At 47.5% G+C, this 16459-nt stretch overlaps 2 protein-coding genes across 4 annotated transcripts in view; one reads left to right on the top strand and one right to left on the bottom strand.

Annotated features, from left to right (window-relative positions):
* Window positions 1–1382, bottom strand: part of ALDH16A1 (aldehyde dehydrogenase 16 family member A1) — a 44559-nt gene extending 43177 nt beyond the window's left edge. Inside the window, exon 1 of one of the 2 annotated variants that reach the window (XM_028751978.2) lies at window positions 1200–1382. In XM_028751978.2, the coding sequence (XP_028607811.2) occupies window positions 1200–1316 (117 nt within the window). In that variant the 5' untranslated portion in view covers window positions 1317–1382. The remainder of the gene's footprint in view (window positions 1–1199) is intronic. The other variant, XM_028751975.2, reaches the window with a different exon arrangement.
* PIH1D1 (PIH1 domain containing 1) lies at window positions 35–14616 on the top strand. 2 transcript variants are annotated; one of them, XM_028751980.2, is made up of 12 exons: window positions 35–914; window positions 2315–2472; window positions 3565–3669; window positions 4428–4494; window positions 5249–5434; window positions 6487–6548; window positions 7380–7464; window positions 7686–7782; window positions 8531–8581; window positions 9254–9344; window positions 9461–9604; window positions 12716–14616. In XM_028751980.2, the coding sequence occupies exons 3-12, from the start codon at window positions 3583–3585 to the stop codon at window positions 12761–12763; spliced, it is 918 nt and encodes a 305-aa protein (XP_028607813.2). In that variant the 5' UTR covers window positions 35–914; window positions 2315–2472; window positions 3565–3582; the 3' UTR covers window positions 12764–14616. The 2 variants fall into 2 exon arrangements, with proteins under 2 accessions (XP_028607813.2, XP_028607812.2); XM_028751979.2 differs by lacking the exons at window positions 35–914; window positions 2315–2472 and adding an exon at window positions 3130–3189.
* The last annotated feature ends 1843 nt before the right edge of the window (window positions 14617–16459 follow it).

Raw genomic sequence — 16459 nt, 5'->3', positions numbered from 1 at the left:
TAATAATAGCAATCATATAATAAAATGAAATGGAATAGGGGGTCCCCCCAGCTCGATTTAATGAGGAGCCTAACCCCGGTGCACGCTGGGATACAGCCCCCTCCCTAACCCAGAAGACCGAGCGAGGCGGAGTAAGAGGGGCGGGTACCTCCGCGGTAGCACGTAACCCGAGGTGGGACTTACCACGGGCGCGCTGGCCAATGGGCGCGCAGTATGCATATGACCCTGATTCAAATCGGGCCGCTCGGCCACGCCTGTTGGAAGAGAACCTCTCTTTGCCCCCGCGAAGCAGAGAGCGAGGCGCTGAACCTCCCGGGGAACCCAGGAGTCCGAGCGCAGCTTCGTCTACCTCGCCTCCTTTGGGCGCTCTGCTCCTTCAACGCAGCAGATCCCTGCACGGCACGGACTGGTCTCCCCCGCCCTCCTCCCAAGGATAGCTAGTCTAGCTGCAGCTCAGCAAGAAAAGCATAGTTTGGGGCTTGCATATCCGTAGTAGTTAGTTCATGTGTTCTCTCAAGGGGCGGAGAGGATGTCCTACACGGGGTTGGGATGCAGAGGTGCACTGACATTCAGACGAGACGAGAGAGAGAAAGGAGCGAAGCGGGAGCTTTGCCAGGATTCGAGCACGGGCGAGACTTTGCTTCCCATTCTAAGGGTGTTTTGTGCGCTGCAGCAACGATCGGCCGGACTCCTGGGTTCTACAGGGGATCCCAGCTCTCTTAGTTAGAGCTGACGTTGCAGCACGCGCAAGTTCTTCCGCGTCCCTTTTCCTAAATGCAGACTTCAATAACAGTAATAGTTGAAACGTGCCGCCGTGAAGAGGGAGACCTTTAGAGCTCGGATGGTCAACGACACCCACGTGAGAGGCGGCGAGTCCAGCCAGCAGAGACCGCTGGCTCAGCAGAGGAGCGAAGGTCAGGGCTGGAGAGCGGCGGGGAAGAGAGGGGCAAAGACCAGGGCAAAGGGCGGCGGGCTCTGGGGAAGGAAGGCAGACCCTCCCCTAGACCCTCCTGTTTGCAATCTACTCCTGCTCCCACCCTGCTTACTAAATAGCCTTTGCTTTTGAAGAAAAGAAATCCACACTTTTCTTCTCTTCCAACTTCTCCCTGAATTCCTAATCCCCAATGGATCCCTCTCCCGCGCTCTCCTCTTCGGGGACCCAGGCGTCCGGGGGGCGCCTCCCAGCCTGCTTCCCTTACCTGGGCTGCCCCAGTGCCCTCTGGGACTGGCCCATACTCCATGGAGCTGTAGATATCGGGCACTGCAGGGGCCCCGCGCCTGCTGCCGCCTCCCGCCGCTGCTGCTGAGCCAGCCATGGGCACTAAATGGGCTACTTCCCCCTTGACAGTTGGACTAAGCACCAGCCAGGCTAAACATTCAGCCACCCGCCCCCTTTAGGGCGGCGCTTCCGGACTCCTGGCTTCCATAGAGACTGGGAGGTGGAGAGAAGGGACGCATTGGCACCATAGAGATGGAGAGGGAAGAGGTATATTGCTATCACAGAGCTAGGGGGCGGGGGGGGAAGAGAAAAAGTCTTTGGAACCTTTTAAGAATTCTTATAAACTTTCATGACTACAGACGAGGCTTCCTGGTTACTTTTTATTTGTTTACCACAAAATGAAATGCACAACAAGGAAAACCCTCCAACATTGAGGTTGCATCTTCTTGGTTACTTTTGAAAGCTGTTTTGTTTGCTAGTTGGGATTATAAATATCAGCTAACCTTCGGAATCAACAGCGAAATCCAGGAATTTGGCGTGAATGGGATTGATTGGCCAGAGGCTATTGCCTTCCCCTTCCCCACCCCCTGCCCCCCACCCCAAGAGAAGAAAAACCAGAGCTCAGCCTTAAAGAGCAATCCAAGGTTCCCTGGTAAATGTGTATAGGATTTAACCTTTATTATCTCAACACTGCAGGTTACAGGGGAGGAACTGAGAGATAGAGAGGAGCCTGCAATGTATTCTAAGATTCTTACATACTTAGGAACATATACCAAAGCCTGGCTATTGGTGTAGTTGAAGAATCTGGTTTGTTATATAAATGGTGTTTTATATTAAAATGCTTGCATTGCCCCAACAGCATTTAAGGAAATACCCCCCCCCCCCAGTATTAGCATTAAAACAAAATAAATTAAACGCAACAACAAATTGCTGCTCTTCCATGACACCAAAAGCTCACTCTTGTCTAATAGCGCGCCCAGCCCCGCCTTAATCCAAAGGAAAACCCCGAATCTAACCGGATGTTTGAGATGCTAGTCTATCATTTGTCTGACCTCGCGTCCTTAACTCTATGGAGTTCCTGCATCCTCAATACAGAGCGCAGAGATAGGAAGCCTATGAGAAAGAGGCAAAGAGAACTCGACTTCCGGCCCCGCTTCTCCGCAAATCGAACCTTCTGGCGCCCGCGCGTGTCGTCGCTTCCTTCGCCACGGAGCCGACGAGAGACAGATATATAAACTAGCAACGATACCAAGGTAAACATGACCCTGGAAGCTATGATTTTTTAAAAATCGTTATTTATAGATCATGTGCATGGGACTTGGGAAGAGGAGTGGCATTAAAGTTCAGGGCGTATAGAGAGGCAAGTATTTCTCTCCCCCCCCCCGCACTTCCAGTCCGTTGCTGTAACCATTAGGCACTATTTCCTCCCGTCCTTTTCTCGGTAGTCAGTACAGCTAAGGTCGGGAGTCGCTGCCATAGCAACAACGGAAGTTTGATCCGTTGATTGGAAAGGAAGTTCGATTTGGCAGAGGCAGGTGCGGGATCTTGATTCCTGGAAGGGGAGATCTTAAAAGGTTCCCCCCTTTTTTATTTTTGGAGACAGCAAAGCGTGAAGCTGAGATATCACCAGCTTGTATTCAAACCCAGCTTCAGCCAAGTAGCCTTGGTAGCCCTACTTCACAGGGTTGTTTTCTTGAGGATGAAGTGGAGAGTTGAGAAAACGTCATCTCCTTGCGCTAGTCTCCTTGGAGGGAGGGTATAGCAGCAAGTCTGGGGAGGGGGGAGCAGTGAGTTGGGACCCTTGGTGCTTGATTTTGGTTTAGGGTGTGTGTTAAAGTTAAATCTTAAAAGTTAAGTCTTTCAGCAGAGAAAATTTTATTGAATTAGATGCCTGCAATATGGAAATTATCAACAGGACAACGGAAATGGTTTTTCCGTGCCCTAATGGCGGCCAAGAGATTGATATTGAGGTGTTTTTTTGGGGGGGGGATAAAATATATGATACCTTTCAATCAATGGGCTGATGATATGATATCACTGGCAGTTTATGAATGGAACTGCTTACAGCCGCAGACTCTGTATGGATAACCATGATAACATTTGGAATGAGTTTATACAAAATGTAGTAAGCTATTAGCATTTCCATATGCACTAGGACAATAACAACAACAATATACCAATTTATGCAAGAATGTATATCATATATTGCTTTTGGGGGTATATTTTCGTTTTTATATGTATCTTTGCTGTTGTTTTTCTCCTCACATTTCCTTCTTTTCTCCTGTATCACTTTATTTCTTTTAACTGAAATCACCTTTATAAAATATAAATATTAACCTCTGCAGGGTCCAGCTAGCACCACCATGGCATATGTCACTGACACATCCCTGTTATCAACCGAGCTGCAGCAGGAGGAGAAAGAGAAGGAGTTCCAACGTCTTCTACTCCAGGTCTGCATGAAGGCCTGTGGTGGGGGTGGGGAGGAAAAATTGGGGAGCGGGGACCATGTGTAGCTGGTGGACTCTCTTCTAGGCCCCATCTGCACTATGCATTTAAAGCTGTTTCATAACACATTAAACAGCCATGGCGCCCCCCTCACCCGAATCCTGGGAAGTATAGTCTGTTAAGGTTGCTGAGAGTTGTTAGGAGACCTCTATTCCCCTCATAGAGTTAGAATTCTCAGATGATTTAATAACCAGCTCTTATTCCCAGGGAACTCAGAATTGTAGCTTTGTGAGGGGAAGGGGGACTGTCGCCTAACAACTCTTAGCATCCCTTAACAAACTACAGTTCCCAGGATTGTTTTGGGGAAGCCGTGACTGTTTAAAGTGGTATAATACTGCTTCAAATTTATAATGGAGTTCAGTGAAACTGACCTGAGAAACACAATGTGAAAAGATCTTTTGGGTTGAATGTTGATGAATGTGACATGAAGGGTTGGGATCAGGGAAGGACATGGGGCTCTTGGAATGTCTGATTCCAGACGTAAGAGGCTGCAGCCTTTCATCTCGGAAAGAAATGGGATCTTAATAATTAATAATAATAATAATTAATAATTATTTATACCCCACCCATCTGGCTGAGTTTCCCCAGCCACTCTGGGTGGCTCCCAAGAGAATATTAAAAGCACAATAAAACATCAAACATTAAAAATTTCTCTAAAGTCTGAGTTGTGTAGCTGTATCATAAATTTATCTCTGCCTCTTAGGCAACCCAGAAAATCGAGAGCTTCGTGCCCTCTCTGGCAGAATCCAAGCCTATCCGGCCACTCCCAGGTAAAGAACAAAAGGGATTGTGAAGGTTTCTGAATGAACTTTTTTCTAAACTGGGTATATGCTTGGGCAGTCAAATGGCAAATGCCTTTCATTGCAAACAAGGGCAAAGTGATGCAAGCTGGGGCACAAAATAATAATAATCTAAATTTCACATATAAGCTCATGGGGTGGCTAAGCAGGATGAGATGTTTGGGTCATAGTGGGTAGCTCGATGGAGAATCTGATCCATTGTGCAACATCTGTGAAAAAGGCAAATGCCACACTGGGGATCATTAGGAAAGGAATTGAAAATAAAACTGTCACTATCATAATGCTGTTATACAAATCTGTGGCGTGACCACACTTGGACTACTATGTACATATGTGCTACTTATCCAGCCATCTCATCTCAAAAAGGATATTGCAGAGCTGGGAAAAGTTCAGAAAAGGCCATCAAAATTATCAAAGGGGTAGACCAACTCCCCTTTAAGGAAAGGGTGCAACATTTGGGGCTTTCTAGTTTAGAGAGAAAGGGTGAGAAAGCAGGGAGATGGTAGAGGTGTATAAAATTATATAAAGAACAGAAAGAGAAGCTTTTCTCCCTGTCTCATATAACCAGAAAAGCAGAGATCTTGGGATTACAGGGGAGTGGGGGTGGATGTTAGAGGTGCAATGGGGAGACAAGGTGAAAGTGGTCCATGGCTGGCAAAAGCAGATTCCCTAGTTGTTTAGAGAAACCTGCAAATCTGTGACTTGCTTCTCTCACCCTTCCCAGGATTCTGCCTTAAAACCCGCACAAGTTCCTGTGAGAAGGTCTTCGTGAACGTCTGCCGGTCTCCCCACATCCCCCCACCTCCTGACCTGACCAACGAAGAGCTTGCCTGCCTCTTTGAGTCGGAGAACGCCTCCGCCTTCAGGATCCCCATGAGCTTGGGAGAGCCCCACGTGGAAGTGGACAAGAGTGAGCATCCGCCTCATTGATGCTGAGAGGACGGGCTAGCCGTGAAATGAGTAGCTAAATCTTAAGGAAAACCAAGGCTGCAGCACCTGCTTCTACAGAGCTAGCCAGGTCTTGGAGGACCTTTTGGTCCCTCTGCCTAAGAGAGCTGTCTGAGTAGCACAAGGAGTAAGGAACTTGGTCACCTAAATCCGTGCCTCAATCCCTCTCATCATTTGAAGGACACTCCTACTACTACAGTGGACGCTCAGGTTGCGGACGTGATCCATGCAGGAGGCACGCTTGCAACCCGCAGCACCGCGTCTGCGCACGCGCGGGTCGCAATCTGGCACTTCTGTGCATGCGCAAAGCGCGATTTAGCGCTTTGCGCATGTGTGAGTGCTGAAACCTGGAAGTAACCCGGGTACTTCTGGGTTCGGCGTGGTGCGCAACCCAAAAACGTGCAACCTGAAGTATCTGTAACCCGAGGTATGACTACTACTATTACTTATTTATTTATAATTTATATACTTCCCTATACTCACAGATCTCAGGACACTTTGTAGGATAAAAACACAGACTACATAATCAAAATAAAAACAAACACCTGAGTAAACTCCTTCCCCCCCAAACCCCCTCCCCACATTTTAAAAGGGAATCAGATGACAATCGACCAACGGCCTGGTTAAAGAGGAACCTTTTTGCGTAGGAATCACTTGGCATCCAAAACACACTTGCTCACTTTTTATTTTTACACGGATGATCCATTTTTTGCGTAGCTCACAGAAATAGAAACCTGCAGACGAATACCACTTTGTGGAGGGGGAAAGTTCAAATGTTTTTAAGAAAGCATTGATTTGTACCCACCCTGGCTGAAGAGAGAGAAACACACCTGATCTCTTTGTTTTTCCTCGTGGGGATGTCTCTGCATAAGAGCGTCTCCCAAGTGAGGTGGTGCAGTGTGGACTCAGCCCCTGAAGGGCAACCATGAAACCAAGGCTCCTTCTGCCCTGGAGGTTTGAGGAATAGCCCCCTCTTCTGTAGAAGCGGCCTGACCCTTCTTTCTTATTTCCCAGGTGGCAATGCTTGCACCGTCTATGACATCTCCATCAGCACCACCTTTTACAACAAGATGGAGGTGAGTTGCCTTTTTGAAAGGGAGCCTTTGCGTCCCAAACGGCTTCTCCTGTTCCGCTCAGGGGCAGGATTCCTGCTGTGTCCATGGCAGGCAGGAACCTCTCTTTCCCAAAACCACCTGGGTGTGGTTTGCTGTGCCAGAGTAGGGGGATGATGTTGGGAGACAGGGGCATAAGGTTACCAGATGTCCCCATTTCCTGGGGACAGTCCCTGGCTTTACAAATCAGTCCCCATACAAAATCCATTGAAGTTCCCCGGATTCATTGGGAAAAATCTGGTAAAATAATAATAAAATAATAATAATAATAATAATAATAATAATAATAATAATAATAATAATAATTTATTTATACCCCGCCCATCTGGCTGTGCTTCCCCAGCCACTCTGGGCAGATTCCAACAAAATATTAAAATACAGTAATGCATCAAACATTAAAAGCTTCCCTAAGTTTACACCTGCAAGGTAGGCAGGTGAGCGTCTTTAGTGTATATTTGGCTGCTTATGCCATGAATGGATGCATCCCTTCCTCCGCACCATCTCCCCAAATCGGTATGTGTCTGAATATCAGTTTCCAGGAATCACAAGTGATGAGCTCTGTTATACTTGGCCCTTGCTTGAGGGCTTCCCATAGCTGTCATGAGCTGGACTAGGTGGGCCTGTGGCCCAATTCAGCTGGACTTCTTATTTTCATAATCACAAGGCCTTGGGACTTCCTACATATGCATGCAGTTGGGTGGCAGTTGCTTCATTGTGGAGTAATCCATGTGCTGAGAGAAGGGAACCTAACCTTCTCCCCACTCCCATCTCTCTGTTTTCCCTCGCTGCCTCAAGAACGACGACTTCCTCAAAGAGTTCTTCATCACAATCGCCATGGAAGGATTGTCGGAGAAATACAAGATGGATATCAACAACCAAGGTACGGGTGTTGCTGCCAGGAGGCAACAGGCCCCCCTCTTGGGGCCAATCCTGAGGTAACATTTCCCCTCCTTGTGGGGGAGGACATACCCTTGAAAGAAAAGCGACCTTGGTTCGGGAGACTTCTAACATCCGTTCTGGGTGCTTCCATCCCTTTGGGGCTGGGCCAGAGCCTTTTGCCCCTGCGGCCAAGCTAACAAGGCTGCTTGCGCCCCTTTCCAGAATGGCGGATTCTGAAGAACAGGAAGTTTATGGGCTCCATAGCCGAGCAGACCATCCGCACCAAATCCAAGCCTTTCATCCAAGAGATGGATAGCAGGTACGTTGGCGAAATTCCACAACTTAGGGGAATGCTGCGCAGAAGGTCCTCTACCGGGAGTCCTCACACCCGGACCTCTGAGAGTGGTGGGACTACCAAGAGGGGTCCCCCTCTGCTCATCTTAACACCCAAGAGGGTGCTGCTAAATTGGGATGACACATGTCATTCATCTGGTGAAGTGGGCTCTAGTGCCCTGCAAGATTAGTTAAATTTTCAGGGGCCTTGAGACACTTCATTTTTCTGCAATGGACTAGTCTTGGGGTAAGCTTATCTCCTCCTCCTCTTAGCATGAGAATCACTGGCTGCCATTGGACCATCTGGATGAATTAGGAGAGTCTTCCCCAATCTGGTGCCCTCTAGATGCTGTTAGATTACAGTTCCCATCATCCTTAACTATCGGCCATGTTGGCTGGGGCTGATGGGAGCTGGAGTCCAAGTTGAGGGTAGTGGAGTTAGGAGAGATCTTTCCAGTGAGCGGCTGCTATATGGAAATGTTAGCATGGGAGGGGCTTGTAACACATGAGGGGCGGCAGAGGGAGAATTAAGTCATTTCAATTGTTAGCATTCTACGGCATCTTGTCAGCTGAAGCAGAAACCAATCTCTGGGGCCTGTTAAAAGTGTTTGGGACTCTGGACAGAGCAGAGAGAGCTGTTGGCCCAGACTTGAATGGGGACTTGGTACAACTGTAGTAGTCAGATCAATACTTCCTTCTTCATTTTTACAAGGCGTTTGTGTCTCTTTCTGCAGCCAAGTCAAGGAGGAAGGCAGGAACCTTTTGCAGCCATCTGCGTCACAGAGGTACGGTGTGGTTGGGATGGGAGGGACTGTACAATGAGGATGGGGGTCAGGGTAATGGAGGAATGGAATGACCCGTGTTCTCAAATATGGTCTGCTATGATAGGTTGGACTGGTGCAATGCGTTGCTCATGGGGCAGTCCTCTGAAGCCTGGCCAGAAACTGCCACTAGTACAAGCCCAAGAAACCCCTCTGGACTGCTCAGTTGTACCAGGCATTTAAGAGCAACCACGAGTGATGTTTTGAGTATTCTACCTGGGTGTCAAATTGGGTCTGCAAACACACACACAGAGGCATTCTGAATAGCTGCCCTTAAGTGTTAGAGTTTTCTGCCCTTGGAGACTTGGCAAAGCCCTAGCCTTGCATCTCCCAGAAGTACAATAAAGCAAGTTTATTTAAACTGGCCGATAGTGGCCAGAATAGGACTCTGTCATCAGCCGCCCATAGTGCAGGTTGTATGTCTAATGAATTAAATAAAGTTCATTTAGATCGGGCAGGATATTGTGTGTCAGAAGCCCACAGTTGCATTTCTGACTTGGCCTTTTAATCTATTAACATGTTGCCTGTCCCTGTTTTTATGAGTTGGCAATATCTGATGCCAACTGAGTGTTTTTATCATGACACTCCCCCCCCCCCCCTTCTCCCTTGCTGATTCTGTTGTGCTTCATTCCGTAGCTCGGCCACAGTTCCTGAATTCACCATAGTTGCTGAGCCATCTATCAGCCACCCTGACCGTCTGGTCGCGAACATCAGCCTCCCTAAAATGGTAATTTGGCATGCGGTTTGTAGGGTGGTGTCTTGGGTGCTCTGGTCCCCAAGCTGGGGAAATAGCAATAAAATTGTATTTTTTTCAGTGTTTCTTTGTTCTCCCACCCTAATCAGACCTCAGTAAGATCTCTCGAGCTGGACCTGGGAGAGGACCGCATTGTGTTACAGGGACACCCCCAACTCTACCATTTGGACATCTTCCTCCCCTACATCATTGTTCCCGAGGAGAGTAGGGCCCAGTTCCACACAGGAACAAAGGTGAGTAACTAGGATGAGAGAGAGAGTGAGACTTTCAGAAATCTTCTCCCTCCTTCCGAACCACACCTGAGGTCTTTAGCTCTTAAGAAGCTTCCCCTTCACCAAGTTCAGATACCTAGGGGTACAAATAACCAGAAACCTCAATAAATTGTACCTCCACAACTACAAGCCCCTGTGGCGACAAATTAACAAAGACCTAAAGAGATGGAATAACATGAATTTCACTCTCTCAGACAAAATAGCCATGATCAAAATGACCACACTCCCAAAACTAACCTACCTATTCCAAACCCTCCCAATCTGGATCCCCTCAACCCAACTTCGCAGTTGGCAGAGAAAACTACACACTTTCATCTTCTCACATAAAAAACCAAGAATAAGCCCCAAATACCTGCACCTCCCCACCTCAGAAGGAGGATGGGGAATCCCCAACATAGAAGCATATTACATTGCCAACCAAATACGCCATATAATCCCATATATACTAGAAGATGAGACAAAACAATGGGTACACCTAGAGAGGGACACAATTGAAAACACCTGCACCACAACATACCCACTCCTCCCAAACAAACTAAAGAAAATTCCCACAACACTTAACAGGTACACACAGACCATGCTCAAAGCATGGAAAACACAAATAGGCAAACTATCCCCAACCCCATCCCCACTAATCCCCCTGGCATACCACCCATTAATCCACCATGCAGCACAAAACCTCCAGATAAAAACCTGGCGAGCCAAAGGCTTATATCGCCTAATAGACTTTTATAAAAATAACAAACCCCTGTCAACACAAGAAATACAAGACAAACTAGAAGACACCCAAATGCCCTGGTTAACACAACACCAACTACATGCCCTCTTAAACAACCCAACAGTAAAATCAGCAGCAACTAGGCCCCTGACAACCTTCGAAAACCTCCTCCTAACAACAAAGGGAAACGGTAAAGGGACGGTATCCGCAATATACAAAATACTACTCCAAAGTCCCGCAAATCCGCTAGACGCAATCAAAAAACAATGGGAGAATGACATAGGCTATGAGATTAACCCCACTCAATGGACCAGAATGTGGTCTAAACCCCCCTTTAAATCCATATCAACGAAAAGAAAAGAACTCACACTGAAACTCACCTACAGGTGGTACCTAACACCAAGGAAACTAGCGCTAATACACCCAGGAACCTCACCAAAATGCTGGAGAGGGTGCACCTCCACAGGCACATACCTCCACATGTGGTGGGAGTGTCCCAAAATCCAACTATTCTGGACAGCAGCCGTACAAGAAATTTGTAAAATAACTAAGCAAGTAATAGACATCACCCCAGAATTGGCCCTACTAAACATCTTCCAAGACAACAATGCCCATTTACACCACAAAGAACTCGTAACCCACCTGCTTTCAGCAGCCACAAATACCATAACCAGACACTGGAGAGACCTGTCAGGAGTAAGCATGGACCAATGGTACCAAATAGTATGGGAAACAGCCCTACTAGAAAAATTAACTAATAAACTGAAACTGACACGGGGACAAACAGAAGAAGACACCTTCACCCCGGTATGGCTCCCCTTTATCACACACACAGCCCAACAGGACAATGACAATAATCCACCAACAGCATACAAATCAAGATGGCTAACCTGATCCAAAACACCCACCCACCTCACTCACACACGAAAACAAAGATCACCACAGCCAACCACAAGCAAACAATCACACCCTAGGCCAACCCCAACCTCTCTCACCACCAAAGGAACACAAGTGAACAACACAAGCACGCTGACACCAAACTCTACATACATTAAACATAATAGAAACACCGCCACCCGACTCCACCCCCATCCATCTTCCCTCTCTCCACCCCCCCCTTTTCTTCTCTCTTTCTTTTTTCTTCTCCCCCTAATGCCTCAACAAATGAAATGGATTTGTAAAAATGTTACATGGAAAAAACAAACAAAAAACGAGGCACTACACTTCTGTAAAACAAGAAAATCCTTAATAAAATATTTTAAAAAAAATAAGAAGCTTCCCCTTCCTTTGTAAAGGTGTGCCTTTGAAGGAAAGGTCTAAGCTGTTAGTGCCGTTGACAATGTGATGAGGTGCTACAGGCCGGTATCAGATGACCGGCATCACCTTTGTCAGCAGTAGACTGATAACTTAAGAAAGTGGTCGCTCTAGTTCAAAGGAAGCCTTGTTTTGGCTGCATCCCAGGCCGCTTAGCCCGTTCTCTCTTAGCACATGATCCAGTAGCCTCTGAGGCTGCTTTCCAAGGACACTGGTGGTGTTAGAAGAGCACAAGAGCCCAGGCCAAGTGCAGTGCAGCCTTTGCTATGGAAAAATTGCAAAAGTGGAGCTGTTTGTTCTTTTGAACATCGTGAGAACCACTTTGAATAAAGGAGGAACAACTCTTTGGAAAGGTAGAAGTGATACAGGTGTAGGTGTTTGTGATGGACACTAGAACACCATATTATTGCCTTGCCAGGCAATAATAATAATAGTAATAATAATAATAATAATAATAATAATAATAATAATAATACTACACACACACACACACACGGGGAATGTATGTCTGGAGATTTCCTAAGGTAGGCAAATTTGCATGGCCCAAACGTTTCCTTTAGGGCTTCCCCAGTTGAAGGGGGCGTATGACGGCATACAGGGTTGCAGCGCTGGCCTTTCCAGCACCCCTATGAGACTCAGGGGCCCCCTGCGGCCTTGAGCATGTGATCTGGTTTTCTTTCTTCAGTCACTTGCAGCTATGGTCTGCCGGCCTGATAATCCAGCTAGTGGCTTCTCCTAGATTTTCCTGGTCCTTATCAGGATGCTGTGCATTCTGCACTATTTTCAAATAATAATTAAAAAATTATTCACCTTCGGTCATTCCAGATTCTGTGATCTGCATAAGTCATGCCAAGCTGCGTGCCCTTAAACCACAAATGGCCGATGAGCCGGCAGCTTCCTCTTTGCTTGGCATTGTGTGGTCTGACTCAATTTAGCTTCTGCACCATTTACCGTAAAAACCCCTGTGCAGCTTAACTGCAGCAGCAAGGGGGCGCTCTAGCCTTTGAAACGACCCATTTTCCTCTCTCCTCCCTTTCCAGGTCCTGACTTTACTGATGCCCATCCAGCGCCCCTTACTGTTGCCGTGAGCTCGGAGGAGGAAAAACCATCCTGGAGGCGGAGGCCCTTCTTTGAGATACCAGCCGGCGGAGGAAACAGCAGAGTGAAGAAGGGAGGTGCTGGGCGAGAGGCTGGACTTCCTGTCGAAGGAAGGGGGCTAGGTTTTGGTCAGGGGTGGCAACCTCCACAATGCAGACTCTGCACCTAAATACACACACACACACACAGCGGAAGAGAAAGAGAGAGCGTGTGTTGCACACATTGGATGAGACCCAGGACTTGCCTCCATCTCTCCTCCCACGATTTGTGTTCTCAAACTTCCCTTCCACCCGCAACAGCTGCTGTTCTTTTTGGCTTTTCTATTACCTCCTCTTTTTCGGTCTGTACATGCGACCTGCTTGTCTCTGTTGACGCCTGCAGTCAGTTCAGCTCCTCTCTCTCTCTGTGTTTTGAATCGGGATGGGCTCTGGGCCTGCAGACCTCCCCCCCTGACCCCGTTAGCAAAAAATGGAGGACCTGCTCTGAGTCAAAACATGCTGGGGTGAGAAAGGACAAATGAATCCTGTGGCAGAGGGACGGGTTATATGTACACTTTGGGCTGCAGGTGGGGGACACTTTTTAAAGCTTTAAAAAACAAAACACAAAGAACCACCTACCACATCAGGAAAGTGGGTAGGTCAATATTTTTCTTCCTGTTGTGTTACGTTTGCACATGAGAATGCCGAAGGACCACTCAGAAACAAAATCCTCCCCTGCCATCTGATATGGTACAGTCCAGCCTGCCCTCTGCCACTGCATTCTTGCCAGTCCTTGCCTGACTGCAGCTGGCGATGGTTTGTTTTTTCCTCATGGCTGCTATAAGATGCAGACTTCTCTGGGTCTTTTTAATGAGGAGCCCAGGGTGCAAGTGGTTTCATCTTTACTCCCCCCCCTTGTTCTGAGCTGCGTGGGTTTTTGAAAGCATCCTTGGAGAGAGCAAGGCAGCCTTCTCTGGAGAGAAGGTGTGTTCAGTGATGCTCTATTGGAGTCCCAGCTTCTAACCAAGGCAATGTACTCTAAAGTTCATAGCCTCCCAGTTAACCCAGCCGCCCTCATAGTTCTATGCATGGTTCCGCCTTTTTCATGGATCCTGCAGTAGCACCCTTTATCTAATTCTGCTGCCACTAGCGCATCCCCTGTATTGCATAATGCTCAGAAGAAACGAGATGTCCCCTCTCCTCCTGAGAAGGGTGACCCACAAATTTATTTTCCAGAGTTGGTACGTTATGTCCAAAATTCTTTGTGGCATCTCTTCATCGTCACAACAACTCCCAATGCATCTCTTCACAACAACTCCCAATGCAGTTGTGAAAAACTCATTCTCAGGTGTCTTCTGTTCAAACCATGTTCAAGTTTCCTGGGGGGAAATGCCAAGATTTCTAGCTTTGAGTTGAAAAGAGAAGTCTGAAATAAGCCACATAGCTGAAGTGTGTCAGCATAGTCTCTTCTGAGAACTTTGAGCTAAATCTCTTTGGTAAGAAGATAAAGGATTCCTTATGATGCTGTTTTTAATTTTTGCCCATCTCTGCAACCTCCCAACATTTTGGTGTGTGTTTTTTTAAGCTTAAATCTCCGTAGGTTTTTGAAGCAAGTAAGTGTGAGCCAACATAACACAGGTTTTTGGTACAGGTGTTGGCAGTGCTTCCTTTGCATGCTACCTGTCTGCCTTTTCAGTGGAAGGTGGGGTGGTGTTGAGGTGGGGAGAGGCCCCTGCGTCCCCATACTTAGGGAGACAAGGGAGGGTGCTGCATCTTCTGCAGGGGGAGAGGAGCAGGGGCTGAGCTATTTGTACCCTGGATTGGTTTGGTTTGGCATCCATTAAAACATTTCACGTTTCTGGTTATTTTACGTGTGGACTTGTGTGTATGTATGTGCGTGTAATATTAATATACAGTGGACACTTGGGTTGCGAACGTGATCCATGCTGGATGCACGTTCACAACCTGCAGCATCCGCAACCCACAGTGCTGCGCATGCATGGGTTGCGATTCGGCGCTTCTGCGCATGCACAAGCGCCGAAACCCGGAAGTAACCTGTTCCAGTAATTCCGGGTTCGGTGTGCAACCCGAAGCATCTGTAACCCGAGGTATGACTGTACTGTACTTCAAAAGTGCAAACAAACAGAAAACATGAATAGAAAACATAAAATAGAGAGCAGATCATGCAGGAAAATAAAAGAAGTATGACACATCATGAAAGCCAAATTCTGTGGTTTGGTGGGAGAAGAGAGTTTAAAATGTTCCAGGTCTTCTTTATCCATAGAAACGCCTAATATGTGAGTTACTTTCTCAGCAATGTCCATAGTCCCCATATCTTTGCACCACAATGTGTAGGCTAACTGCTGCCGTGCCTTCCACTTCTGAGCCAAGGAAGTTTTCAGTGCCGCCAGCATACACCGAAGAAGCTCATGAGATCAAAGAGTTGTTGCTTGATTGTTGCACAAGTTCAGAAGGGAAAGTTGCAGAGCGGCTCAAATGGGGCATTTAAAATGTTTGGATACTTCTTGTGTGACCTTAATAATTAAGAGAAAAAGTTAACACAAAGTTTCTTAGCCCAGATGCAGGCAGACGTCGTGATTTGTGGGAATAAAATGTGGTGTCCATCTGCACACATCCTCAGCCCAGGGGATTTGTTTTCAGTACCAGAATTGAGGCCCTTCCAGACTGGTGTGATTTCCCTCCTGCTGTATTCAACAACATGTCATTGACGGAACAATGGTGCATTTGTGGTGGATCGGTTGATTTCATTTATATTCCCCCCCCCCCTTCTCCCAAGGCCTCAAGGTGGTGTACGTGGTTCTACCCCTCATTTAATCTCCACAACAACCCTGTGAGGTAGGTTAGGCTGAGAGGCAATGACTGGCTCAAGACCACCCAGTGGGCTTTGTGGCTGAGTGGGGATTTGAACCCCCAACCTACTGTGTCCTAGTCCAGCACTCTTAACCATCACACCACACCAGCTCTTTGATCTTTCAACCAGATAAGTGGGGGATGGAACCTGCAACCTACTGCATGCAAGGCAGGGGCTCTACGACTGAGCTATTGGATTGCCCTACTAACCTTCCCTTCCATTAAGTTTTAAATATGCAAGTTTCTGGTGCGCACACACACACATCACATGAAGCTGCAAATTCTTCTTCCTCTGTTCCTGTCTCAGCTTGCTCTCCTCTCCCCCCTGCTTGTACAGCCTGTTCCAGAAGCACATGCCCATCACTGCCACCCCCGCCAGCTCCCCCCTCGCTCCTTCTGTCTCTTCCTTTTTTCCCTTCATACAACCTGTTTTCCCTCACATCCACTTTGCTGGAGGAGAGAGATGAAGGGGACTGTAGGATATATGTTTACTACAAAATGCTAACCCCCCCTTCTTCAGGGTATCTGGCTACAGGGCAGGGCAGGGCATCTGATGTGGCAGAGTGCCTAGAACAGAGCTAGGGAGCCTGTGTCGTTGGACTACAATTCCCATCATCCCTGTCCATTGGCCAGTATGTTGACTGGGGCTCATGGGAGCCAAAGTCAAATGTCCTATCCCTGCTGCAAGACTAATGGATGCAGCTGGACTACAGTTCCCATGATCCATGACAATGAGATATAGTGGCCAGGGCTAATAGGAGTTGGAATCAAACAACAACCAAGCAGGCCACAGGTTCCCCATCCGTGCTGTACGACACCCAGGTGAAGTTGGACTAC

The sequence above is a fragment of the Podarcis muralis genome, chromosome 13 (assembly GCF_964188315.1).
Source record: "Podarcis muralis chromosome 13, rPodMur119.hap1.1, whole genome shotgun sequence".
In the NCBI taxonomy this organism is placed as follows: domain Eukaryota; kingdom Metazoa; phylum Chordata; class Lepidosauria; order Squamata; family Lacertidae; genus Podarcis; species Podarcis muralis.
This window is presented reverse-complemented; position numbering and strand designations above follow the sequence as displayed.

Bases quoted from the DNA above. Each gene is read 5' to 3' on its own strand.
- PIH1D1 (XM_028751979.2), top strand. From the start codon at position 3,145: ATGGTTTTTCCGTGCCCTAATGGCGGCCAAGAGATTGATATTGAG. The intron at 8,582-9,253 runs GTACGGTGTGGT...TTCATTCCGTAG, and splicing joins CAGCCATCTGCGTCACAGAG to CTCGGCCACAGTTCCTGAAT. The intron at 9,345-9,460 runs GTAATTTGGCAT...CACCCTAATCAG, and splicing joins ACATCAGCCTCCCTAAAATG to ACCTCAGTAAGATCTCTCGA.